Source organism: Salmo salar, chromosome 21, assembly GCF_965601325.2.
Source record: "Salmo salar chromosome 21, fSalSal1, whole genome shotgun sequence".
NCBI classification, from domain to species: Eukaryota; Metazoa; Chordata; class Actinopteri; order Salmoniformes; family Salmonidae; genus Salmo; species Salmo salar.
In genome coordinates this window covers 24,083,321-24,109,921 of record NC_138311.1, presented here as the reverse complement: position 1 = coordinate 24,109,921, position 26,601 = coordinate 24,083,321, and the positions used below count along the sequence as shown (strand labels likewise).

At 42.7% G+C, this 26,601-nt stretch overlaps 1 protein-coding gene across 5 annotated transcripts in view; it reads left to right on the top strand.

The window, feature by feature from the left end:
- Nucleotides 1-26,159, top strand: part of LOC106581957 (DDB1- and CUL4-associated factor 6) — a 70,843-nt gene extending 44,684 nt beyond the window's left edge. For 3 of the 5 annotated variants that reach the window (XM_014164538.3, XM_014164537.3, XM_014164532.3), the window contains 9 exons: nt 2,936-3,161; nt 12,465-12,577; nt 12,818-13,220; nt 13,369-13,410; nt 15,728-15,866; nt 19,324-19,480; nt 24,604-24,692; nt 25,101-25,206; nt 25,648-26,159. In XM_014164538.3, the coding sequence (XP_014020013.1) occupies nt 2,936-3,161; nt 12,465-12,577; nt 12,818-13,220; nt 13,369-13,410; nt 15,728-15,866; nt 19,324-19,480; nt 24,604-24,692; nt 25,101-25,206; nt 25,648-25,706 (1,334 nt within the window). In that variant the 3' untranslated portion in view covers nt 25,707-26,159. The remainder of the gene's footprint in view (nt 1-2,935; nt 3,162-12,464; nt 12,578-12,817; nt 13,221-13,368; nt 13,411-15,727; nt 15,867-19,323; nt 19,481-24,603; nt 24,693-25,100; nt 25,207-25,647) is intronic. The other 2 variants (XM_014164533.3, XM_014164536.3) reach the window with 2 other exon arrangements.
- The last annotated feature ends 442 nt before the right edge of the window (nt 26,160-26,601 follow it).

Sequence of the window (26,601 nt, the reverse complement as noted above, 5' to 3'; positions counted from 1 at the left end):
AGCTGGCCACCCGGCCAAACTGAGCAATCGGGGGAGAAGTGCCTTCCAGAAACTTCCAGAAGGACTACCATCTGTGCAGCACTCCACCAATCATGCCTTTATAGTAGAGTGGCCAGACAGAAGCCACTCCTCAGTAAAATGCACATGACAGCCCGCTTGGAGTTTGACAGAAGGCACCTAAAGTATTCTCTGGTCAGATGAACCCAAGATTGAACTCTCTGGCCTGAATGCCTAGCGTCACGTCTGGAGGAAATCTGGCACCATCCCTACGGTGAAGCATGGTGGTGGCAGCATCATGCTGTGGGGATGTTTTTCAGCAGCAGGGACAGGGAGACTAGTCAGGATCGAGGCAAAGATGAATTGAGCAAAGTACAGAGAAATCCTTTTTATTGTATTTTTTTTGTGTGTTGCCCTTTTTCTCCCCAGTTTTGTGGTATCCAATTGGTAGTTAGTCTTGTCTCATCGCTGCAACTCCCGTACGAACTCGGGAGAGGCGAAGGTCGAGAGTCATGCGTCCTCCGAAACACAACGCAACCAAGCCGCACTGCTTCTTGACACAATGCCCACTTAACCCGGAAGCCAGCAGCACCAATGTGTCAGAGGAAACACCGTACAGCTGGTGACCGTGTCAGCGTGCACTCTGCCCGGCCCGCCACAGGAGTCGCTAGTGTGCGATGGGACAAGGATATCCCTGCCGGCCAAATCCTCCCCTAACCCAGACGACACTGGTTCAATTGTGCGCCGCCCCGTGGGTCTCCCAGTTGCGTCCGACTGTGACAGAGCCTGGACTCAAACCCAGACTCTCTAGTGGCACAGCTAGCGCTGCAATGCAGTGCCTTAGACCACTGCGCCACTCGGGAGGCCAGAGTGATCCTTGATGAAGACCTGCTCAGGACTTCAGACTGGGGAAAAGGTTCACCTTCCAACCGGACAACGACCTTGGGTACAGCCAAGACAACACAGGAGTGGCTTCAGGACAAGTCTCAATGTCCTTGAGTGGCCCAGCCAGAGCCCGGACTTGAACCCGATCGAACATCTCTGGAAAGATGTAAAAAATAGCTGTGCCGCGATGCTCCCCATCCAACCTGATAAAGCTTGAGAGGATCTGCAGAGAAGAACGGGAGAAACTCCCCAAATACAGTTGTGCCAAGCTTGTAGCGTCATACCCAAGAAGGCTTGAGGCTGTGATCACTGCCAAAGGTGCTTCAACAAAGTACTGTGTAAAGGTTCTGAATACTTATGTGAATGTGATATTTCAGTTTTAAAGTTTTTAATAAATGTGCTAACATTTCTAGAAACCTGTTTTTGGTTTGTCATTATGGGGTATTGTGTGTAGATTGATGAGGAAGAAAACAAATGTAATCAATTTTAGAATAAGGCTGAAGTGTAAGAAAATGTGGAAAAGTATAGGGGTCTGAATATGTTCCGAATGCACTGTATATGACCCACCGAAATAGTGTTAAACCAACACTTTTCTAAGTGTTGATAAACTAACAGCCCAAGAGTTTTTGGTCTCCTAACATTATGGGTGTTATGAATTCCGACTTAAATTAGCACTTTATTAGAGCTGATGCTGTTACACTTCCTCAGTGTTAGGGAATTAACACCTGTGGTGTTACATAACCATTTTTTTTGTGTTTTAAGACTGTGGGGTGTAAAGCCTTATTCACATATTTATTTCACAGGGTGCCTTTTGAGTGAATTTTTAAGTTACCAGTACCACCCATGTCTGTGTTTGCTATTGACAGAGACATGATTGTTGCATTCGATGGCATTGTCTTGTAGCCTTCAGCAAGTGAATGCCTAAGTGAATATTATATCATAAAAATACAATTCTTTATGACAATACATTACTTTTATCATAAGGAAATACTTTGACAGCCTAGTTTTACCCAAACACAGTGGTCTGAAACTTCTGGTTTGCAGGCAACACATTATGCTGGCTTGCAAAGTGTTATATAATTCCTATTGGAATCCACTCAGATCTAGGATATTAAACAAATGGAACTTTTAATCACCCGCAATATGCAGTTAGAACGTCTGTCAAGGTATAAATGAGACTACCTAAACCATATAAACTGGAACAACCACCTCAATAATGGGTGAAATAAGTCCAACCACTTACAGATTGAATTATTGAAGTAAAATGTGTTATTTATCTTTGTGTATTATAAGATCAATTAATCAATGTGCATGCGGAAACATAGATATTAAACAAACTATTCTAAAAAGCAACCTGCAACAAAGCATCCTGGGAGATATGATCATGAGGGCCCTCCCACGTCTTTTTCACTCAGAGTTGACGCAGCAGAGTAACGATTCCACTGTGATTCAACTAACACTTAATTTATTCACCGCATATGGCGTCAATTTTAATCCCACAGGTTAACCTCACTTGAACAACACTCCGATATAACACTAGCAACACTTTTTTTTTACCTCAACACCAAGATTTTAACACCAGCAAATTTGCTGTGGCTTTTTTTGCATTGCCATTGACCTACCTCAAATAACAATGCTACATGTTGTCATCATATTAAATTGTCCTATATAGTAAAAAACATCAAATATAATCTAGTTGACATGTTTTTAACCAATACAACTACAGACTACATTCTGCAAAGTGCTAACACTGAAATGGAATACAAAGTGGTTTTATCTATTTTCTAAAATATTTTTAGTCTACACACTAGTTCAAAAGCAACCAATGATTATTGTTTTATCACAGTCTCAAATGTACCCAATGTCTTACGATGAATAACTGGGTTGAAAATGTATGGAGGCTAGTAGTGATTTTTACTTTGGTAACCAGGAGCCACTCAAAGACAAAACTATTGTCATATATAAAGCTAATATATTCCACTTTATTAAATAATCTATATTTTTCTACTTCCCTTTCTTGCTCTCGCTCGCTCTCTCTGTCTCTGTCTCTCAGGAGCATCAGAAGCTGTGAGTGTGGAGCGAAGTGCTGGAGCGAGTTCAATCAAGGTGAAAACCCAGTCTGTATCTGCCAGTGTAGCTGGAACCTCGACCGGGGCACCCAGTAGCAGTACTGGACCAGGAGGTAGCCGAACCAGCACAGCAGAACCAGTCCTGAGTTTACACTACAGCACTGAGGGAACCACCACCAGCACCATCAAACTGGACTTCACTGACGAGTGGTGAGCAAGCGACTCTCTGACTCCACAGCTTAAAAGGCCAGAAGCACAACTTTACCCTATTCAAACTTTGAGCTGATTTCACAGACCCAGGTTAAGCCTACTGCTGGAATGAAAAGCACGCTCCATGGAGATGTTTTGTTGTTGTGACTTTGTTTTATTATTGTCATTTTTATAAGACCTTACAAACACAACACAAAAACAAACAAACAAAACGGCCACTATACCAAACATTCTTTAAAGTGATCAACATACACTACATGGCCAAATGTATGTGGACACCTGCTCGTCAAACATGTCATTCCAAAATCATGGGCATTAATATGGAGTTGGTCCCCCCTTTGCTGCTATAACAGCCTCCACTCTTCTGGGAAGGCTTTCCACTAGATGTTGGAACATTACTGCAGGGACTTGCTTTCATTCAGCCACAAGAACATTAGTGAGGTCGGGCACTGATGTTGGACGATTAGGTCTGGCTCGCAGTCGGTGTACAATTCATCTTAAAGGTGTTTGATGGAGTTGAGGTCAGGGCTCTGTGCAGGCCAGTCAAGTTCTTCCACATCGATCTCATCAAACCATTTCTGTATGGAACTCGCTTTTTCCACGGGGGCATTGTCATGCTGAAAAAGTTGGAAGCACAGAATCGTCTAGAATGTCATTGTAAAATACATTTTGATTGGTCACATACACATGGTCAGCAGATGTTATTGCGAGTGTAGCGAAATGCTTGTGCTTCTAGTTCCAACAGTACAGCAATATCTATCAATTAATATCTAACATGTAATCTAACAATTCCACAACAACTACCTAATACACACAAAACTAAGTAAGGGATGGAATAAGAATATATAAATATATAGATGAGCGATGACTGAGCGGCATAGGCAAGATGCAATTGATGGTATAAAATACAGTATATACATATGAGATGAGTAATGCAAGATATGTAAACATTATTAAAGTGGCATTATTAAAGTGACTAGTGATCCATTTATTAAAGTGGCCAATGATTTCAAGGCTGTATGTACAGTTGAAGTTGGAAGTTTACATACACTTAGGTTGGAGTCATTATAACTCGTTTTTCAATCACTCCACAAATTTCTTGTTAACAAACTATAGTTTTGCCAAGTCGGTTAGGACATCTACTTTGTGCATGACACAAGTAACTTTTTCCAACAAATATTTACAGACAGATTATTCCACTTATAATTCACTGTATCACAATTCCAGCGGGTCAGAAGTTTACATACACTAAGTTGACTGTGCCTTTAAACAGCTTGGGAAATTCCAGAAAATTATGTCATGGCTTTAGAAGCTTCTGATAGGCTAATTGACATAATTTGAGTCAATTGGAGGTGTATCTGTGGATGTATTTCAAGGCCTACCTTCAAACTCAGTACGTCTTTGTTTGACATCATGGGAACAACAAAAGAAATCAGCCAAGACCTCAGAAAAACAATTGTAGACCTCCACAAGTCTGGTTCATCCTTGGGAGCAATTTCCAAACACCTGAAGGTACCACGTTCATCTGTACAAACCGCTCAGGAAGGAGATGCGTTCTGTCTCCTAGAGATTGCGAAAAGGGCAAATCATTCCCAGAACAACAGCAAAGGACCTTGTGAAGATGCTGGAGGAAACAGGTAGAAAAGTATCTATATCCACAGTAAAACGAGTCCTATATCGACATAACCTGAAAGGCCGCTCAGCAAAGAAGAAGCCACTGCTCCAAAACCGCCATAAAAAAAACAGACTATGGTTTGCAAATGCACATCGGGACAAAGATTGTACTTTTTGGAGAAATGTCCTCTGGTCTGTTGAAACAAATATAGAACTGTTTGGCCATAATGACCATCATTATGTTTGGAGGAAAAAGGGGGATGCTTGCAAGCCGAAGAACACCATCCCAACCGTGAAGCACAGGGGTGGCAGCATCATGTTGTGGGTGTGCTTTGTTGCAGGAGGGACTGTTGCACTTCACAAAATAGATGGCATCATGAGGGAGGAAAATGATGTGGATATATTGAAGTAACATTTCAAGGCATCAGTCAGGAAGTTAAAGCTTGGTCGCAAATGGGTCTTCCAAATGGACAATGACCGCAAGCATACTTCCAAAGTTGTGGCAAAATGGCTTAAGGACAACAAAGTCAAGGTATTGGAGTGGCCATCACAAAGCCCTGAATCAATCCTATAGAACATTTGTGGGCAGAACTGAAAAACCGTGTGTGAGCAAGGAGGCCTACAAACCTGACTCAGTTACACCAGCTCTGTCAAGAGGAATGGGCCAAAATTCACCCAACTTATTGTGGGAAGTTTGTGGAAGGCTACCCGACATTTGACCCAAGTTAAACAATTTAAAGGCAATACTACCAAATACTAATTGAGTGAATGTAAACTTCTGACCCACTGGGAATGTGATGAAATAAATAAAAGCTTAAATAAATAATTCTCTCTACTATTATTCTGACATTTCACATTCTTAAAATAAAGTGGTGATCCTAACTGACCTAACACAGGGAATTTTTACTTGGATTACATGTCAGGATTTGTGAAAAACAGTTTAAATGTATTTGGCTAAGGTGTATGTAAACTTCCCGCCTTCAACTGTAGGTAGCAGCCTCTTTGTGTTAGTGATGGCTGTTTAACAGTCTAATGGCCTTGAGATAGAAGCTGTTTTTCAGTCTCTCGGTCCCAGTTTTGATGCACCTGTACTGACCTCGCCTTCTGGATGTATGCTGTGGCGTTAAGATTTCCCTTCACTGAAATGAAGAGGCCTAGCCCGAACCATGAAAAACAGCCCCAGACCATTATTCCTCCTCCACCAAACTTTACAGTTGGCACTATGCATTTTGGCAGGTAGCGTTCTACTGGCATTCGCCAAACCCAGATTCGTCCGTCGGACTGCCAGATGATGAAGCTTGATTCATCACTCCAAAGAATGTGTTTCCACTGCTCCAGAGTCTAATGGTGGAGAGCTTTATACCACTCCAGCTGACGCTTGTCATTGTGCATGGTGATCTTAGGCTTGTGTGCGGCTGCTCGGCCATGGAAATCCATTTCATGAAGCTCCCAACTAACAGTTCTTGTGCTGACGCTTCCAGAGGCAGTTTGGAACTCGGTAGTGAGTGATGCAACTGAGGACATACGATTTTCATGCGCTTCAGCACTCAGCTGTCTCGTTCTGTGAGCTTGTGTGGCCTACCACTTCACGGCTAAGCCGTTGTTGCTTCTAGACATTTCCACTTCACGATAACAGCACTTACAGTTGACCAGGGCAGCTCTAGCAGGGCAGTTATTTGGTGAACTGACTTGTTGGGAAGGTGGCATCCTGTGACAATGCCACGTTGAAAGTTACTTATCTCTTCAGTACGGGCCATTCTACTGCCAATGTTTGTGGCAGTGTGCTCGATTTTATACACCTGTCAGCAATGGGTGTAGCTGAAATAGCCAAATCCACTAATTTGAAGAGGTGTCCACATACTTTGGACCATGTAGTTTTTGTCTTCCAAATTCTATAAAATATTTCAGTTTTTTGTTTAACTTTATAATATACAAAATCTAAAGGGATGTAACTGTAGTGCCACGAAAAAGTATTTGGCCCCTTTCTAATTTTCTCTACTTTTGCATATTTTCAATGCTTAATGTTATCAGATCTTCAACCAAAGGGAACCTGAGTGAACAAATAACACAACAATTATATACTTATTTAATTTATTTCATTAACAGATTTATGCAACACCAATGCCCAAGTGAAAAGTAATTGCCCCCTTACACTCAATAACAGGTTGTGCCACCTTTATCTACAATGACTCCAACCAAACGCTTCCTGTAGTTGTTGATCAGTCTCTCACATTGCTGTGGAAGAATTTTGGCCCACTCTAGGTCTGCGCTAGTCAAAGTCCAGCCCTAATCCCAATTGAGATGTTGCGAAAGGACTTGAAACAAGCAGTTCATACTTGAAAACCCACAAATGTCGATGAGTTACAGCAGTTCTGCATGGAAGAGAGGGCCAAAATTCCTCCACAGCGACATGAGACTGATCAACAACGACAAATATAGTTGGAGAGCAGGCCATTTTATTTAAAAAGTTGGATGGAATAGAAACTGTCAGGGCCTGGAATAAATACGTCAACCTTGGTAATATATTCCTTTTGATTATGTTGACCCTAACCCGAGTGGCGCAGCGGTCTAAGGCACTGCATCTCAGTGCAAGAGGCGTCACTACATTCCCTGGTTCGAATCCAGGCTGTTTCACATCCGGCCGTGATTGGGAGTCCCATAGGGAGGAGCACAATTGGCTCAGTGTCGTCCAGGTTTCGCCGGGGTAGCCGTCATTGCAATTAAGAGTTTGTTCTTAACTGACTTGCCTAGTTAAATAAAATAAAAATACCTAACATATAGGGAGAGATCTCAATCTCTGAACATGGAATCCAATCTGTTAAAACAGTTGATTTTGTATGCCTCCTCCAGATTGCTTGGTGTCAGTACACACAGGTATTTCATGATTCTTTGTCCATTTCCCCTTAAATGTACTTTCTACGCTTGAGAAGTCATGATTAGAAATGGGCATTATTTTAGTTTTCCCCCAATTCCCTTTGAATCTGTATACAGAACCATATGTGTCCAATGGTAGTGAAAGAAATGACAGAGAATGTTCAGATGAATAAAGTGAAACGTCATCTGCGTACAATGATATCACATGTTGATCTCCACCAATCTATATGCCCCAGTTTGAGCCATGAGTTCTAATTATTGATGATGTGGCTGAAGAAAATAAATAACTAGACAAAGGGGATCCCTCCCTGGCTTGTCCCTCTTGATAACTTAAATTATTCAAAGATCAGTCCATTTGTTTGTATAGATGCTTTGGGGGGATTTGTACAATAGCTCAATCCAGGAAATAAATACCGGACCAAAACTACTATTTCTATGCGACAAGCCAATACTTTAGCAATGATTTTGTAATCCACATTCAAAAGTGATACTGGGCGGAAGGATCCTTATCTATCTTTTTAAGTAGGGGGATTGTAGCCAAACATAGTGACTGTTTTGCAAACATTTCTACAAACCTGTTTTCGCTTTGTCTTTATGGGGTATTGTGTGTAGATTGAGGATTTTTTATTCATTTAATCCATTTTAGAATAAGGCTGTAGGCTAACCATGTGGGTCTGAATACTTTCCAAATGCACTGTAGACCCATCTCTTTGTTGTTGTGGTTTAATACCTTAGACATATTAGGAAGAGGAGTTTAGTTGATGACTTGTCTAGAGTTGCATCCCGCACACAATTACCCCCCCCCCCCCCCCCCCCCCCAATATAATATTCCCATTACATTGAGGCAATAACAATTCAGTAAAAGTGTATTTTTCTTGTGCCAGATTTTCCTAGGTAGTTTTAAATGGGACTTTTTTTTCATCAATGAGAATTGATGCTCCTTTGGATCCTGAGGAGTAGGTTGAGGAGAATGCCAACCCATCCCAAACTCGTCCAAACCTTTAACTTTCTATTTCTGATATGTGAGTTTCTTGTAAAAAAAAAAACCCTGATGTTTGGCTGGCTGCACAATTCCATTGACATTCCATGTCACACATGTTAATGTATTCATATCTAAAGTATTATCCACAACACGGGATGTTGAGATGAGTCTTTACATATTTTCTGTCTCATTGACTGTACATTATGTAAGGTGTTGATACACTACCGTAATTTCCGGTCTATTGAGAGCACCTCAATATAAGCCGCACCCACTGAATTTAGAAAAAATTATTATTTTGAACATAAATAAGCTGCACATGTCTATAAGCCGCAGGTGCCTACCGGTACATTGAAACAAATGAACTTTACACAGGCTTTAACGAAACACGGCTTGTAATAAAAATAAATAGGCTTTAACGAAACACGGCTTGTAACAAAAATAAATAGGCTTTAACGAAACACGGCTTGTAACAAAAAATAAAAAATTTGCAGTAAACAGTAGCCTACCAAGAAAGTCATTGGTCACTATCTTCCTCCTCCTGTGCACTGAAACCACTGAAGTCATCTCCTTTCAAAAAAAATTTAAAGCGGGAAAAATCCATATATTAACCGCGTCATTGTTTAAGCCGCGAGGTTCAAAGCGTGGGAAAAAAGTTGCGGCTTATAGTCCGGAAATTACGGTACATAAACAGCTACAATAAAAATGGTGTTGATCAATCCTCAAGCTTCTTAGTGGGCATGTATTCACAATACATACAAATCTTAACAAAACAATCAATCCCTCGTGTTCCTAGTTACCCTCTTTCCCTTTGATGCTTCCTACATAAATCTGTCCTGTACTGTTGCACAGGTGAGAAAGCAACCTTTTTGGTGCCTCCGTAGGCAATACAAAGAAATATATATATATATATATATATATATAGTCTTGGCCAGACTTACTTGCTCTATAGTCAGCCACAAATGTCCTATTTTAAGTACGGTGAGTTATGAAGGAGAGAGAAAAAAAAGAATAAATATACAGTTGAAGTCGGAGGTTTACATACACCTCAGCCAAGTACATTTAAACTCCGTTTTTCACAATTCCTGACATTTCATCCTAGTAAAAATTCCCTGTCTTAGGTCAGTTCGGATCACCACTTTTTTTAAAGAATGTGAAATGTCAGAATAATAGTAGAGAGAATGATTTATTTCAGCTTTTATTTCTTTCATCACATTCCCAGTGGGTCAGAAGTTTACATGCACTCAATCAGTATTTGGTAGCATTGCCTTTAAATTGCTTAACTTAGGTCAAATGTTTCGGGTAGCCTTCCACAAGCTTCCCACAATAAGTTGGGGGAATTTTGGCCCATTCCTGCTGACAGAACTGGTGTAACTGAGTCAGGTTTGTAGGCCTCCTTGCTCGCACATGCTTTTTCAGTTCTGCCCACAAATTTTCTATAGGATTGAGGTCAGGGCTTTGTGATGGCCACTCCAATACCTTGACTTTGTTGTCCTTAAGCCATTTTGCCACAACTTTGGAAGTATGCTTGGGGTCATTGTCCATTTGGAAGACCCATTTGCCACCAAGATTTAACTTCCTGACTGATGTCTTCAATATATCCACATAATTTTCCCTTCTCATGATGCCATCTATTTTGTGAAGTGCACCAGTCCCTCCTGCAGCAAAGCACCCCCACAACATGATGCTGCCACCCCCGTGCTTCAAGGTTGGGATGGTATTCTTCGGCTTGCGAGCCTCCCCCTTTTTCCTCCAAACCTAATGATGGTCATTATGGCCAAACAGTTCTATTTTTGTTTCATCAGACCAGAAGACTTTTCTCCAAAAAGTACGATCTTTGTTCCCAGGTGCAGTTGCAAACCGTAGTCTGGCTTTTTTATGGCGGTTTTGGAGCAGTGGCTTCTTCCTTGCTGAGCGGCCTTTCAGGTTATGTAGATATAGGACTCGTTTTACTGTGGATATAGATACTTTTGTACCTGTTTCCTCCAGCATCTACACAAGGTCCTTTGCTGTTGTTCTGGGATTGATTTGCACTTTTCGCACCAAAGTACGTTCATCTCTAGGAGACAGAACGCGTCTCCTTCCTGAGCGGTATGACGGCTGCGTGGTCCCATGGTGTTTATAATTGCGTACTATTGTTTGTACAGATGAACGTGGTACCTTCAGGCGTTTGGAAATTGTTCCCAAGGATGAATCAGACTTGTGGAGGTCTACAATTGTTTTTCTGAGGTCTTGGCTGATTTATTTTGATGTTCCCATGATGTCAAGCAAAGAGGCACTGAGTTTGAAGGCAGGCCTTGAAATGCATCCACAGGTACATCTCTAATTGACTCAAATGATGTCAATTAGCCTATCAGAAGCTTTTCTTGAATTTTCCAAGCTGTTTAAAGGCACAGTCAACTTAGTGTATGTAAACGTCTGACCCACTAGAATTGTGATACAGTGAAATAATCTGTCTGTAAACAATTTTTGGAAAAATTACTTGTGTCATGCACAAAGTAGATGTCCTAACCGACTATAGTTTCTTAACAATCATTTTTTTTGTGGTTGAAAAATGAGTTTTAATGACTCCAACCTAAGTGTATGTGAACTTCTGACTTCAACTGTTTATATATATGTATGTATGTATGTATGTATGTATGTATGTATGTATGTATGTATGTATGTGTGTGTGTGTGTGTGTGTGTGTGTGTGTGTGTGTTTATATATATATGTATGTGTGTTTATATATATATATATATATATATATATATATATATATATATATATATATATATATATATATTTTCTCTCCTTCATAACTATATGTAATAAATATACACTGAATAAAAATATGCAACAATTCAAAATATTTGACTGAGTTACAATTCATATAAGGAAATTAGTAATTTGAAATAAATTAATTAGGCCCTAATTTATGGATTTCACTTAACTGGGAAGGTGAGCATTTGCCCACTGCAGTCAGGTCAAGCACCTGGTCTAGACGACGACCATGCAGATGAGCTTCCTTGAGACGGTTTCTGACAGTTTTTGCAGAAATATTTTGGTTGTGCAAACCCACAGTTTCATCAGCTGGCCAGGTGGCTGGTCTCAGACGATCCCGCAGGTGAAGAAGCCGGATGTGGAGGTCCTGGGCTGGTTACACATGGTCTGCAGTTGTGAGGCCGGTTGGAAGTACTTCCAAATTCTCTAAAACGATGGATGCGGCTTATGGTAGAGAAATTAACATTCAATTCTCTGGCAACCGCTCTGGTGGACAGTCCTGCAGTCAGCATGCCAATTGCACGCTCCCTCAAAACATGTGTTGTGTGACAAAATTGCACATTTTAGTTGCCTTTTATTTTCCCCAGCACAAGGTGCACCTGTGTAATGATCATGTTGTTTAATCAGCTTCTTGATATGCTACACCTGTCAGGTGGATGTATTATCCTGGCAAAGGATGAATGCTCATTAACAGGAATGTAAACAAATTTGTGCACAAAATTTAAGAGAAATAAGCTTTTTGTGCGTATGGAAATTTTCAGGGATCTTTTATTTCAGCTCATGAAACATGGGACCAACACTTTACATGTTGCATTTTATATTTTTGTTCAGTGTGTGATTCCATTGCCCAACTAGGACTAAATTACACTTTATTTTATTAATTACAATTATTATTATTTTATATATACAATTCTTAATGAAATACCGAACATACCAAACATTGAGGGAAACTGACCCTTGATGTTCTGACTTTTTTTCTCATCAAATAAATCCACAATCTCATTTTGGTGACCATGTTTCTCAGGTGTTCTTTAAGAAAGACTCATCCCCCCCCCCCCCCACACACACTTTAGGAGCAGCAGAGCCTCCAGTTCCAGGGGCAGTGGAGGGCCCAAACAGTCAGTGGCAGCAGGGGCCATCCAGACCAGAGAGGGACCCTCGGCAGAGAGCTCTGCTTCAGCACAGGGTGAGGACTAGAGCGGCCTAGTGGCCATGATTGTTACTGTACTCTATGGGATGCCATGTGTAGCACTGATCTGGTGGGCATGACTTCATACATTGGAGGGTTTTATTCAGTTGGTCACACGAAAACGGCATTAGGTCCACTTAGTTTGTGACATTTTCCCCTGACCTAGACAACTGTTGAGTTATTGAGCCTCATAATGACCACATCTCTCTCCCTTTCTCTCTCCTCCTTCAATACCAGCAGCTGCGGCTGGTTTAGAGCCTTCAAGCCAGAGCAGGGTTGCTGCTCCCCACACAGACCCAGTGTGTGAGGCTGGGGGTGCCTCCGCTGCCTCTTCCAGCACCCAGGGATACATGCCCACCCAGGCCCCAGCACAAGTCTCCTCTGTGGGGGAGAGTTTGACTGCCTCGCCCCTGGAGAGGAACCAGGGTGTGGGTGCGGAGGACACCTCTGGGGGGTGCAGGAGAGAGCAGCCTGCTGGGGAGGGGGGGCATGTGGGTCCAACAGGACCAGGGGGGCAGGGGGTTCCAACAGGACCGGGTGGGCAGAGCCAACCATCCCGTAGCAACCAGGATTCAGACGACAGTGATGATGACCCAATTCTTATCCCCTCAGCGAGGTACAGAGGAGGACAGGGACAGAGGTACGACTACAGCACAGCAGTTCATATATATACACACACACATACACACACACACACTATTTTGATGTATATTTTCTCCTTGTTGTGAGGACTCATTTTCTCTTCTTCTGTGTGGTTTATTACGATGATGATTCTGCTATACACATAGATCAAATTTCAGAGGATCAGCAGTAGGCGATAGGATGATCAGGTAACATCTGTGTGTTGACAACTAAAACATCTAACCTGCAAGGAGTGCAGTGCTCACAGAAAAATGTGTAACTTCCAAAACTACAGCTACCATGAGTCCAAGCAACCCCCTGAGACTACTGTACGTCTATACCTAGAAGGCGTGGTGTTTGTAGTTTTCACCAGCATTATTAAGCCTTGTGTGTGTGAGGGCACTGTTGCGGAACACTAATCGTGTGAGCATGCATATGCATGTGTGTATCACCACCACCATTTGCTAAGAGGAGAGCTATTAGCTTCATCATCCCTGGCAGGTACCTAGTGATATCACCAGGGTAACAGGCAACACCAGTGATGCAACACTGAATGAATGAATGAAAGAAGCCCTACAATCCCTGGAGAATATGTTGATAATGCCTATTGGTGTAGTACTTAGCTTACTCATTGTTTGCACATAACAAGATTGATTGGATAAAGATGTGTACATACTGTGTATACAGTGCATTCGGAAAGTATTCAGACCCCTTGACTTTTCCCACATTTGTTACATTACAGCCTTATTCTAAAATTGTTGAACTAGTTTTTCCCCCACAATCTACACACAATACCCCATAATGACAAAGCAAAATTTTTTACAAATTTATAAAAAATGTATAAAATGGAAATATCACATTTACATAAGTATTCAGACCCTTTACTCAGTACTTTGTTGAAGCACCTTTGGCAGCGATTACAGCCTCTAGTCTTCTTGGGTATGACACTACAAGCTTAGCACACCTGTATTTGGAGAGTTTCTCCCGTTCTTCTGTGAAGATCCTCTCAAGCTCTGTCAGGTTGGATGGGGAGCGTCGCTGCTCAGCTATTTTCTGGTCTCTCCAGAGATGTTCTATCGGGTTCAAGTCCAGGTTCTGGCTGCGTTGTCTTGGCTGTGTGCTTAGGGTCATTGTCCTGTTGGAAGGTGAACCTTCACCCCAGTTGAGGTCCTGAGCGCTCTGGAGCAGGTTTTTATCAAGGATCTCGCTGTACTTTGCTCTGTTCATCTTTCCCTCGATCCTGACTAGTCTCCCAGTCACTGCCGCTGAAAAAACATCCACACAGCATGATGCTGCCACCACCATGCTTCACCGTAGGGATGGTGCCAGGTTTCCTCCAGACGTTACACTTTCTTCGACCTCATGGCTTGGTTTTTGCTCTGACATGCACTGTCAACTGTGGGACCTTATGTAGACAGGTGTGTACCTTTCCAAATCATGTCCACTCAAATGAATTTACCACAGGTGGACTCCAATCAAGTTGTAGAAACATCAAGGGTGATCAATGGAAACAGAATGCACCTGGGCTCAATTTCGAGTCTGTATTTCTGTTTTTTATTTTTAATTAATTTGCAAACATTTCTAAAAACCTGTTTTTGCTTTGTCAATATGGGGTATTGTGTGTAGATGAGGGGGGAAAAAAGATTTAATTAATTTTAAAATAAGGCTGTAACGTAACAAAATGTGGAAGAAGTCAAGGTGTCTGAATACTTTCTGAATGCATTGTACAAAACAATAAGAACACCTGTTCCTTCCATGACATAGACTGACCAGCTGAATCCAGGTGAAAGCTATGATTCCTTATTGATGCCACTTGGTAAATCCACTTCAATCAGTGTAGGTGAAGGGTAGGAGACCAGTTAAAGAAGGATTTTTAAGCCTTGAGACATGGATTGTGTATGTGTGCCATTCAAAGGGTGAATGGGCAAGGCAAAAGATTTAAGTGCCCTTGAACGGGGTATGGTAGAAGGTGCCAGGCACACTGGTTTGTGTCAAGAACTGCAATGCAGCTGTGTTTTTCACCCTCAACAGTTTTCTGTGTGTATCAAGAATGGTCCACCACCCAAAGGACATCCAGCCAACTTGACACAACAGTGGAACGCTTTCAACACCTTGTAGAGTCCATGCCCCCACGAATTGAAGCTGTTCTGAGAGCAAAAAGGGGGGTGGGGGTGCAACTCAATACTAGGAAGGTGTTCTTAATGTTTTGTACACTGTGTAGATAGATACATAGATAGGCTACAGTGAGAAGTCAAATAAGCACATTGCCCTTTCTACAGTAGGTGTAGGGTTGTATAAGACAGATGACGACGGTCAGTTAGCTTGGCATGTGGAGTATTTGCAGCTTGAAGCTGATTCTTTTCCCATGTGATGTTTTGGTCGCTTCAGTATCATCGAGGGGTGAATCAGCATGATGCTTAGTATTCACTTCCCTCTGCAGATATAGAGTGAAAGATATGAACTGTCAATACTGTATATAACTTGTGTGTGTCTCTTTGTGCCTCTGCGTCTGTCGGCGTGTCACAGACGCTCTGCTGCGGCCCGTATCCAGGAGTTGTTTCGTCGGAGGAAGGAGAGGAGAGAGATGGAGGAGAGCGAGACCCAGAGTATCAGGAGACCTTCAGTCAAAATGGTCTACAAGGGTCACCGCAACTCCAGGACTATGGTACGCTAATATTCACTTCCGACTTCGGTTACTTCTGGTCCCTCTTTTAGAGCTGATTCTAGATCAGCTCACTTCTACCTGAGCCCCTACTGAAAACATCATGCGAAGAGCACAAACTCACCATGGGCCAGATATAGAGAGAGATTCTATTAGGACTCTCTGAAGAACTGTGACAATTGTTGCTGAGTGAGTGTCGTCCTTGTTTAATACAGTAAGAAAGATATACACATAGGCATCAGAGGCCTGTTATCAGCAACCATCACTCCTGTGTTCCAATGGCACGTTGTGTTAGCTAATCCAAGTTTATAATTTTAAAAGGCTACTTGATCATTAGAAAACCCTTTTGCAATTATGTTAGACAGCTGAAAACTGTTGTTCTGATTAAAGAAGCAATAAAACTTCTTTAGACTAGTTGAGTATCTGGAGCATCAGCATTTGTGGGTTCGATTACAGACTCAAAATGGCCAGAAACAAAGAACTTTCTCCTGAAACTCGTCAGTCTATTCTTGTTCTGAGAAATGAAGGCTATTCCATGCGAGAAATTGCCAAGAAACTGAAGATCTCGTACAACGCTGTATACTACTCCTTTCACAGAACAGCGCAAACTGTCTCTAACCAGAATAGAAAGAGGAGTGGGAGGCCTCGGTGCACAACTGAGCAAGAGGACAAGTACTTTAGTGTCTAGTTTGAGAAACAACTGGCAGCTTCATTAAATAGTACCTGCAAAACACCAGTCTCAACGTCAACAGTGAAGAGGCGACCCCCGTGATGCTGGCCTTCTAGGCAGAATTTCAAAGAAAAAGCCATATCTCAGACTGGCCAATAAAAATTAAAGATTAAGATGGACAAAAGAACAGACACTGGACAGAGGAACTCTGCCTAGAAGGTCAGCATCCCGGAGTCGCCTACATTGTAGAATAATAATTGGCCCAGCATCGTTGGGTTTTGGCCAGGGTAGGCTGTCATTGTAAATAAGAACTTGTTCTTAACTGACTTGCTTGGTTAAATAAAAAAATGTAACACATGGAATCATGTCGTTACCAAAAAACTGTTAAACAAATCAAAATATATGTTATATTTGAGTTTCTTCAAAGTAGCCACCCTTTGCCTTGATGACAGATTTGCACACTCTTGGCATTCTCTCAACCAGCATCATGAGGTAGTCACCTGGAATGCATTTCAATTAACAGGTGTGCCTTGTTAAAAGGTAATTTGTGGAATTTCTTTCCTTAATGCGTTTGAGCCAATCAGTTGTGTTGTGACAAGGTAGGGGTGGTATACAGAAGATAGCCCTATTTCGTAAAAGACCAAGTCCATATTATGGCAAGAACAGCTCAAATAAGCAAAGAGAAACGACAGTCCACCGTTACTTTAAGACATGGTCAGTCAATGCGGAAAATGTCAATAACTTTGAAAGTTTCTTCAAGTGCAGTTGAAAAAACCATCAAGCGCTATGATGAAACTGGCTCTCATGAGGACCGCCACAGGAAAGGAAGACCCAGAGTTACCTCTGCTGCAGAGGATAAGTTCATTAGAGTTACCAGCCTCAGAAATTGCAGCCCAAATAAATGCTTCACAGAGTTCAAGTAACAGACACATCTCAACAGCAGCTGTTAGGAGAATGCGAGAATAAGGCCTTCATGGTCGAATTGCTGCAAAGAAACCACTACTAAAGGACACCAATAATAAGAAGAGACTTGTTAAGGCCAAGAAACATGAGCAATGGACATTAGACCAGTGGAATTCTGTCCTTTGGTCTGAGGGATCCAAATTAGAAATTTTGGATTCCAACCACTGTCTTTGTGAGTAGGTGAATGGATGATCTCCGCATGTGTGGTTCCCGCCGTGAAGCATGGAGGAGGAGGTGTGATGGTGCTTTGCTAGTGATACTACCAGTGATTCATTTACAATTCAAGGCACACTTAACCAGCATGGCTACCACAGCATTCTGCAGCGATACGCCGCCCCATCTGGTTTGCGCTTAGTGGGACTATCATTTGTTTTTCAACAGGACAATGGCCCAAAATACACCTCCAGGCTGTGTAAGGGCTATTTGACCAAGGAGAGTGATGGAGTGCTGCATTAGATGACCTGGCCTCCACAATCACCTGACTTCAACCCAATTGAGATGGTTTGGGATGAGTTGGACCGCAGAGTGAAGGAAAAGCAGCCAACAAGTGCTCAGCATATGTGGGAACTCTTTCAAGACTGTTGGAAAAGCATTTCTCATGCAGCTGGTTGAGAGAATGCCAAGAGTGTGCAAAGCTGTCCTGAAGGCATAGGGTGGCTACTTTGAAGAATCTCAAATCTCAAATATATTTTGATTTGTTTAACACTGTTTTTGGTTACTAAATGATTCCATATGTGTTATTTCATAGTTTTGAAGTCTTCAGTATTATTCTACAATGTAGAAAATTGTAAAAATAAGGAAACCCTTGAATGACTGGTACTGTGTATATATACAGTTCATTTGGAAAGTATTCAGACCCCTTGACTTCTTCCACATTTTGTTACGTTACAGCCTTATTCTGAAATGGATTAAATAAGTATTGTCCATCGTCAATATACACACAATACCCAACAATGACAAAGTGAAAACAGTCAGACCCTTTGCTATGAGACTCGAAATTAAGCTCAGGTGCCACCTGTTTTCATTGATCATCCTTGAGATGTTTCTACAACTTGATTGGATCCACCTGTGGTAAAATCAATTGATTGGACATGATTTGCAAAGGTACACACCTGTCTATATAAGGTCCCACAGTTGACAGGGCATGTCAGAGCAAAAACCATGTCATGAGGTTGAAGGAATTGTCCGTAGAGCTCCAACACAGGATTGTGTCGAGGCACAGGTACCCAAACATTTCTGCAGCATTGAAGGTCCCCGAGAACACAGTGGCCTCCATTATTCTCAAATGGAAGAAATTTGGAACCACCAAGACTCTTCCTAGAGCTGGCTGCCTGGCTAAACTGAGCAATCGGGAGAGAAGGGCCTCGATCAGGGAGGTGACCAAGAACCTGATGGTCATTCTGACAGAGCTCCAGAGTTCCACTGTGGAGATGGAAGAACCTCCCAGAAGGACAACCACCTCTGCAGCCACTCCTCAGTAAAATGCACATGACAGCCTGCTTGAAGTTTGCCAAGTCGCTGATTGTCCTTGAGTGGCCCAGCCAGAGCCTGGACTTGAACCCTTTCGAACATCTCTGGAGAAATCTGAAAATAGCTGTGCAGCGACGCTCCCCATCCAACCTGATAGAAAAAAATGCATCAATTTTAGAATAAGGCTGTAACTTAACAAAATGTGGAAAAAGGGGAAGGGGTCTGAATACTTTCTGAATGCATTGTGTATATATACATATACACACACAGACACACTATATATAAGTACGTTTCGAGATGCTTTGAAAGCGTTTAACATTCATTTATCTACGCTAATGATTTGTGTGTTCTCTGTAGATTAAGGAGTCGTGTTTCTGGGGAAACAACTTTGTGATGAGCGGTTCAGACTGCGGACACATCTTCATCTGGGACAGACACACGGGGGAGCACCTGATGCTACTGGAGGCCGACAATCACGTAGTCAACTGCCTCCAGCCACACCCCTACGACCCCAGTGAGTTGTATTTATTTTGTATTCCTTATTTTACCAGGTCCGTTGACTGAGAATACATTCTTATTTACAGCAATGGCCCAGGGAAAGTAACAAAACATAGTAAAAATAATAGTTAACATACACAATGTATAAGCATGCAAATGTTTTTTATAAAAACATAAGATCAAGCATAGAATCATAAGAAACAAACACATTCTCAGTGATTTCCACAACCAGTTGGAGTAGCCAGCCAATTAGTAAAAGTAGCCAACCATGCTTCCAGGGCCTGTGTTAAGAAATGTATGTCGAACAATCTCTATTTTGGTGGCCTCTGGTACATTCCAATGCTAGATTGTATTTTCAAACTGCAACTACCAGAAAATAACACTGATTAAATTGTTCACACTTTTACAGTGTTAGTTTTATCAGCTGTTGTACAATATGATATAAAACACAGGATAAACGTAATTTTGACTGCACTCGGCACTTAAATAATCCTTTAGAGTCTGCTGACTTCCACAGGCTTCAGGCTTGTTCAACACATTTCATATACTACATGCATACACACACACACGATAACATACACACTATACATACACATGGATTTAGTACTGTAGATGTGTGGTAGTGGTGGAGTCGGGGCCTGAGGGCATACAGTGTGTTGTGAATGTATTGTAATGTTTTTAAAATTGTATAAACTGCCTTAATTTTGCTGGACCCCAAGAAGAGTAGCTGCTGCCTTGGCAGCAAATGGGGATCCATAATAAATACAAATATTAAAGCTTGCTGTTTGTCAATCAAAGCACAGTAAATAGCCTATGCGCCGCCACTCCGTGGCTGCATATGAAACACGCCAGGGTCCAACGGTAACTTTTTTTCCTCAGTGGCCAGTTGGCCAAAAATCCACTGACCCGAACAGCATTTCTACTTTCCCAGACATGGTGTAATTCTTAAATGCATTGGGGTCATGTAGGGCCCATAGGTTGGTGGCTGGTCTCAGACGATCCTGCAGGTGATGAAGCCGGATGTGGAGGTCCTGGACTGGTGTGGTTACACGTGGTCTGCAGTTGTGAGGCCGGTTGGACGTACTGCCAAATTCTCTAAAACGACGTTGGAGGCGGCTTATATAGAGAATTTAACAATAAATTCTCTGGTAACAGCTCTGGTGGACATTCCTGCAGTCAGCATGCCAATTGCACGCTCCCTCAAAACTTGAGACAACTGTGGCATTGTGTTGTGTGACAAAACTGCACATTTTAGAGTGACCTTTTATTGTCCCCATCACAAGGTGCACCTGTGTAATGATCATGGTTTTTAATCAGCTTCTTGATATGCCACACCTGTCAGGTGGATGGATTATCTTGGCAAAGGAGAAATGCTCACTAACAGGAAATAAGCCTTTTGTGCGCATGGAAAATATATATTTTATTTCCAGTCATAAAACATGGGGCCAACACTTTACATTTTGCGTTTATATTTTTCTTCAATTTAGCTGGGTCGCCCTGTCCTGCCCCTAGGGGTCCACCGCCCTGCAGCGCCTCAACCCAACACACCCCACTCAGCTTTAGGATCTTACTGAGACATTCATTATTGGTTTCAGGTGTGTTAGGCCAAGGCCAGAGTGACTACCCACAGGACGCAAGACCCACAGGGCCAGGACTGAGCAGCCCAGCAGCTAGGGATTGCCTAAATAGGTATCTCCCCTGACGTGGACATATTTTCAATACAGACTCCTTTTGTCGTACTGTATTCCATATAAGGCATCCAGACTTTATGCGGATTTCCCAGCATACGACTTGACATTTCTGTTATCCGTTGTGACATTGTGGGAGGATAACCAACTTTCCAATTAATGGCAATGCATTGCTTAGTTGCTATAAATTCTATCTTACAGAGTTTCTTCTAATGTCTCCAGTATCAACAGGGCTGCAGGCGGTATCTCAGATTTGAAGGATTCTTTCCCGCTGATGAAAGATAAGGGCCATAGGTTTCAAAAGCCGTATCACAAGCGAGGATTATTGACATTTCTAAATGTTAAAACACAGCGATGGGATTGTAGTTCACATGTTGCTCCCAGCCTATAGACAGAAACTAAAACAGGAAACGCCGTGCTCAGGTCTGTTCAATGCTGGTCCGACCAATCGGATTCCACGCTTCAATATTGCTTCGATCACGTAGACTGGGATATGTTCCGGATAGCCTCAGACAACAACATTGATGTATACGCTGATTCGGTGAGCGAGTTTATTAGCAAGTGCATCGGTGATGTTGTACCCACGGTGACTATTAAAACCTTCTCTAACCAGAAACCATGAATTGATGGCAGCATTTGCGCAAAACTGAAAGTGCGAACCACTGCTTTTAGTCATGGCGAGGTGACTGGAAACAAGCAGTGCAGCTATTCCCTCCGCAAGGCAATCAAACAAGCTAAGCGTCAGTATAGAGACAAAGTAGAGTCGCAATTCAACGGCTCAAACACAAGACGTATGTGGCAGGGTCTACAGTCAATCACGGATTACAAAAAGAAAACCAGCCCCGTCACGGACATCAACGTCTTGCTCCCAGACAAATTAAACAACTTCCTTGCTCACTTTGAGGACAATACAGGGCCACTGACACGGCCCGCTACCAAAACCTGCGGGCTCTCCCTCACTGCGGCCAACTTGAGTAAAACATTTAAACGCGTTAACCCTTGCAAGGCTGCCGGCCCAGACGGCATCCCTAGCCGCGTCCTCAGAGCATGCGCAGACCAGCTGGCTGGTGTGTTTACGGACATATTCAATCAATCCCTATCCCAGTCTGCTGTTCCCACATGCTTGAAGATGGCCACCATTGTTCCTGTTCCGAAGAAAGCTAAGGTAACTGAGCTAAACAACTATCACCCCGTAGCACTCATTTCTGTCATCATGAAGTGCTTTGAGAGACTAGTCAAGGATCATATCACCTCCACCCTAGACCCACTCCAATTTGCTTACCGCCCCAATAGGTCCACAGACGACACAATCGCAATCACACTGCCCTAACCCATCTGGACAAGAGGAATACCTATGTAAGAATGCTATTCATCGATTACAGCTTAGCATTTAACACCATAGTACCCTCCAAACTCGTCATTAAGCTCGAGACCCCGGGTCTCGACCCCGCCCTGTGCAACTGGGTCCTGGACTTTCTGATGGGCCGCCCCCAGGTGGTGAGGGTAGGAAACAAAAACTGTGGTGCGTTCTCAGCCCTCTCCTGTACTCCCTGTTCACCCATGACTGCGTGGCCATGCATGCCTCCAACTCAATCATCAAGTTTGCAGACGACACTACAGTGGTAGGCTTGATTACCAACAATGATGAGACGGCCTACAGGGAGGAGGTGAGGGCCCTCGGAGTGTGGTGTCAGGAAAATAACCTCACACTCAACGTCAACAAAACAAAGGAGATGATCGTGGACTTCAGGAAACAGCAGAGGGAGCACCCCCCTATCCTCGGTGTACACATCACGGACAAACTGAAATGGTCCACCCACACAGACAGCGTGGTGAAGAAGGTGCAACAGCGCCTCTTCAACCGCAGGAGGCTGAAAAAATGTGGCTTGTCACCGAAAACACTCACAAACTTTTACAGATGCACAATCGAGAGCATCCTGTCGGCTGTATCACTGCCTGGTACGGCAACTGCTCCGCCCACAACCGTAAGGCTCTCCAGAGGGTAGTGAGGTCTGCACAACGCATCACCAGGGGCAAACTACCTGCCCTCCAGGACACCTACACCACCCGATGTCACAGGAAGGCCAAAAAGATCATCAAGGACAACAACCACCTGAGCCACTGCCTGTTCACCCCGCTATCATCCAGAAGGCGAGGTCAGGACAGGTGCATCAAAGCTGGGACCGAGAGACTGAAAAACAGCTTCTATATCAAGGCCATCAGACTGTTATACAGCCATCACTAACATTGAGTGGCTGCTGCCAACATACTGACTCAAATATCTAGCCCCTTTAATAATATAAAATTGGATGTAATAAATGTATCACTAGTCAATTTAAACAATGCTACTTTATATAATGTTTACATACCCTACGTTACTCATCTCATATGTATATACTGTACTCTATACCATCTACTGCATCTTGCCTATGCCGCACGGCCATCGCTCATCCATATATTTATATGTACATATTCTTATTCATTTCTTTACACTTGTGTGTATAAGGTAGTTGTTGTGAAATTGTTAGATTACTTGTTAGATATTACTGCACGGTCGGAACTAGAAGTACAAGCATTTCTCTACACTTGCATTAACATCTGCTAACTGTGTATGTGACCAATAAAATTTGATTTGAGGTAGTTGTGGGCGACGCAAATTGCTTAAAACTGTAGGGAGAAGGCAGAATGCCACCTAGAGTTTGAGAGCTAGCTAGAGGCTAGAGCTGAACTGCCTGTGGTAGCTACTAGCTAGCTAATTCATTCACTTCAGTCGAGAGGGGGTGAAACATTAGCTAACGTTACTTATCTGTTACACTACTAGCTCAGCACTGGGAATAAACACTAGGTTTTTTTTATTTATCTTCTGTTAAGTCAAACAGCAGTTACTTTGCCAGCTACATCAGTCAACTAAAGAGTAGCCAGTTTCTGCTTTGCTTGTTTTTACAACTTGGAGAAAGCGCGCAACACATACACACTGACAGTCTCTGTTCAACTCTCCCCCTTGCCAGTCTTAAGGCAGCCTTTCGGCAGCGTTGCCTTCACACAGCCTGTCCGCAAGCTCTGGTGGCGTCCACCCTGTCCTAAATATCAGCCTACCCAACCACTCTTAGGCAATAACGGTGTGAGTAACACACACCTACCCTAGTCTTACCCCTACATCTAGTCTTACAAATACACCTCAACCACACCCCTGCGACCCCAGAAACACACACACCTACCCTTGTCTCACCACTACAACCACACCCCTACGATCCAAGTGAGTTTTTTTAGCTACATCTTCAGCCTTGTGTAGAGCCAATAACATCGCACACCCTACCTGATTCAGAGGGGTTGGGGTAAATGCGTAAGACACATTTCAGTTGAATGCATTCAGTTGTACAACTGACTAGGTATCCCCCTTTAACTGTATCGTACCCTATTGCCAATAGTTTGCGTCTCCTGTCTGTTCCAGTTCTTGCCTCGTCAGGGATCGACTACGACATCAAGATCTGGTCACCTCTGGAGGTGTCGCCATCGTTTAACAGAGTCCTAGCTGACGAGGTATGTTTGGTAAATTATTTAATCAATCTTAATGGCAGACGAGCAAGTAGACTGGGGTGCACTTCTGTCATCCAGTAGAGGGAGTGGATTCCCCACTGTGTGGGACTTCCCCTCTTCTCCATGAGCTGCTGACTGGAGACGCCTTGCCCCAGGAGGCTTACCTATCCCTCTGTTCTCTTTTCTCTATTCTCCCTCCTCCTCCTCCCCATGCCCTCCTCTTTCTCCTTCGTCACCCCTTCTCCCTCTCTCACCAGTCCCACTCCCAACTCGTCAGTGATAGAAACCACATTCTCTTTGATGCTTCTGACACAACAGAGATGATGAATTCAGAGATCAACTACAATGATCACTGGTATATTTCACTTTCTTTCACCCTCTCTCTTTCTCTCACACTTATTCTCTCTGTAGGTGATCACGCGTAACGAGTTGATGCTAGAGGAAACCAGGAACACCATCACAGTCCCTGCATCCTTCATGCTGCGAATGCTGGCCTCCCTTAATCACATAAGAACGGGTACACATGCTCCTTCACTCAGTTACATTTTGCTCGTAGTTTAGTGATATTAACTATATTTTGGGGCTTTTGCGAATTGGTTAAAATGGTGGTTTGAAAAGCAGTTGGCCAATGAATCAATAGAAAGTGCATGTGGAAGTATTTATGTTCTTATCGGTGTACTTTGGGACCCTTGAGCCTGGGCTGAGTAAACCGCTTACCACCAGGAGATTAACTGGTTAATTCACTCAATTACCAGCACCCAGTTATGACGCTTCCACTACAGACCCCACAAGCTTGGTACAGTAGGAAATGGGATCTAGGTTGCGTTCATTAAACACAAAATGGAAGAAAACCGTCTGAAATAGGGTAGAATTACCTGGACATTTTAGTTTTCCGTGTGCCTTAATGAACATAACCCAGGGGTTTATTACACACTTTGTTTTTCCTTCCTTTCCTCAGATCGCTTGGAGGGCGACCGCTCAGAAGGTTCTGGACAGGAGAACGAGGATGAGCAGTAGCTGCTCAGATGCCATTTTCTTTGAAAAATAAAACAAAAACACTTTTCTTTTGCTCTAAAAAAGCACTTGAAGATCTTGAGATTTGTACAAGTATTATGTAGAATATTTCCTTTTCTGAGCGTTAGTTACATTTGTAGCCCTCTTCTTTTTTAAGATGACTTTCTTACTGGTGTGTCTGTATGAGAACTGCATTGAGAAAAATAACTGTGTGAATGCAAGCGCAAGGCCAGGCAATATATATAGAGGGGAATATTATTTCGATGACTGGTGCGTGAGGATGTTTAAAGTGCAATATTATTTTTGTCAGGAGCAAATGAGCTTTGATCAGTGTTACGGTGTGACATGTCTTATTTGTAGTGCAAGGCTGAGAACTCATGTTTATATACTGTACTTGCAGTTGTGCATGTAAACATAAGAATTATGCTTTAAATAAACCATGTTGTTGTTGAAAAATGTCTACGTATGCCTGTCTCAAAGGTATAAGTATGTCTTGTGATTCTGTCCTGTAACAGTTATTACACAGGACAACTGAACTCTCCTCTCGGCGTTGTTGAAGGATCCACACAACAGTTTAGGGATCCTGAATGTCGCCCAGGTTACAGGACAGGTGGCTGTTGGCTGAAGCACGAACACAGTATGGCCCATTTACTCCATAATGTATCATTCATTTTAAAAGAGAGGACTCTATATACTGGAATAGAGAAAGTGACTGGTAGCAGGATTAATAATCGTGCAAACAAGGCTGAAAAGTGACTGGTAGCAGGAATATAGAAATACTTATGGTAATATACAGTGTACAAAACATTAGGAACACCTTCCTAATATTGAGTTGCACCCCTTTTTGCCCTCAGGACAGCTTTAATTCGTTGGCATGGACTACAAGGTGTCGAAAGTG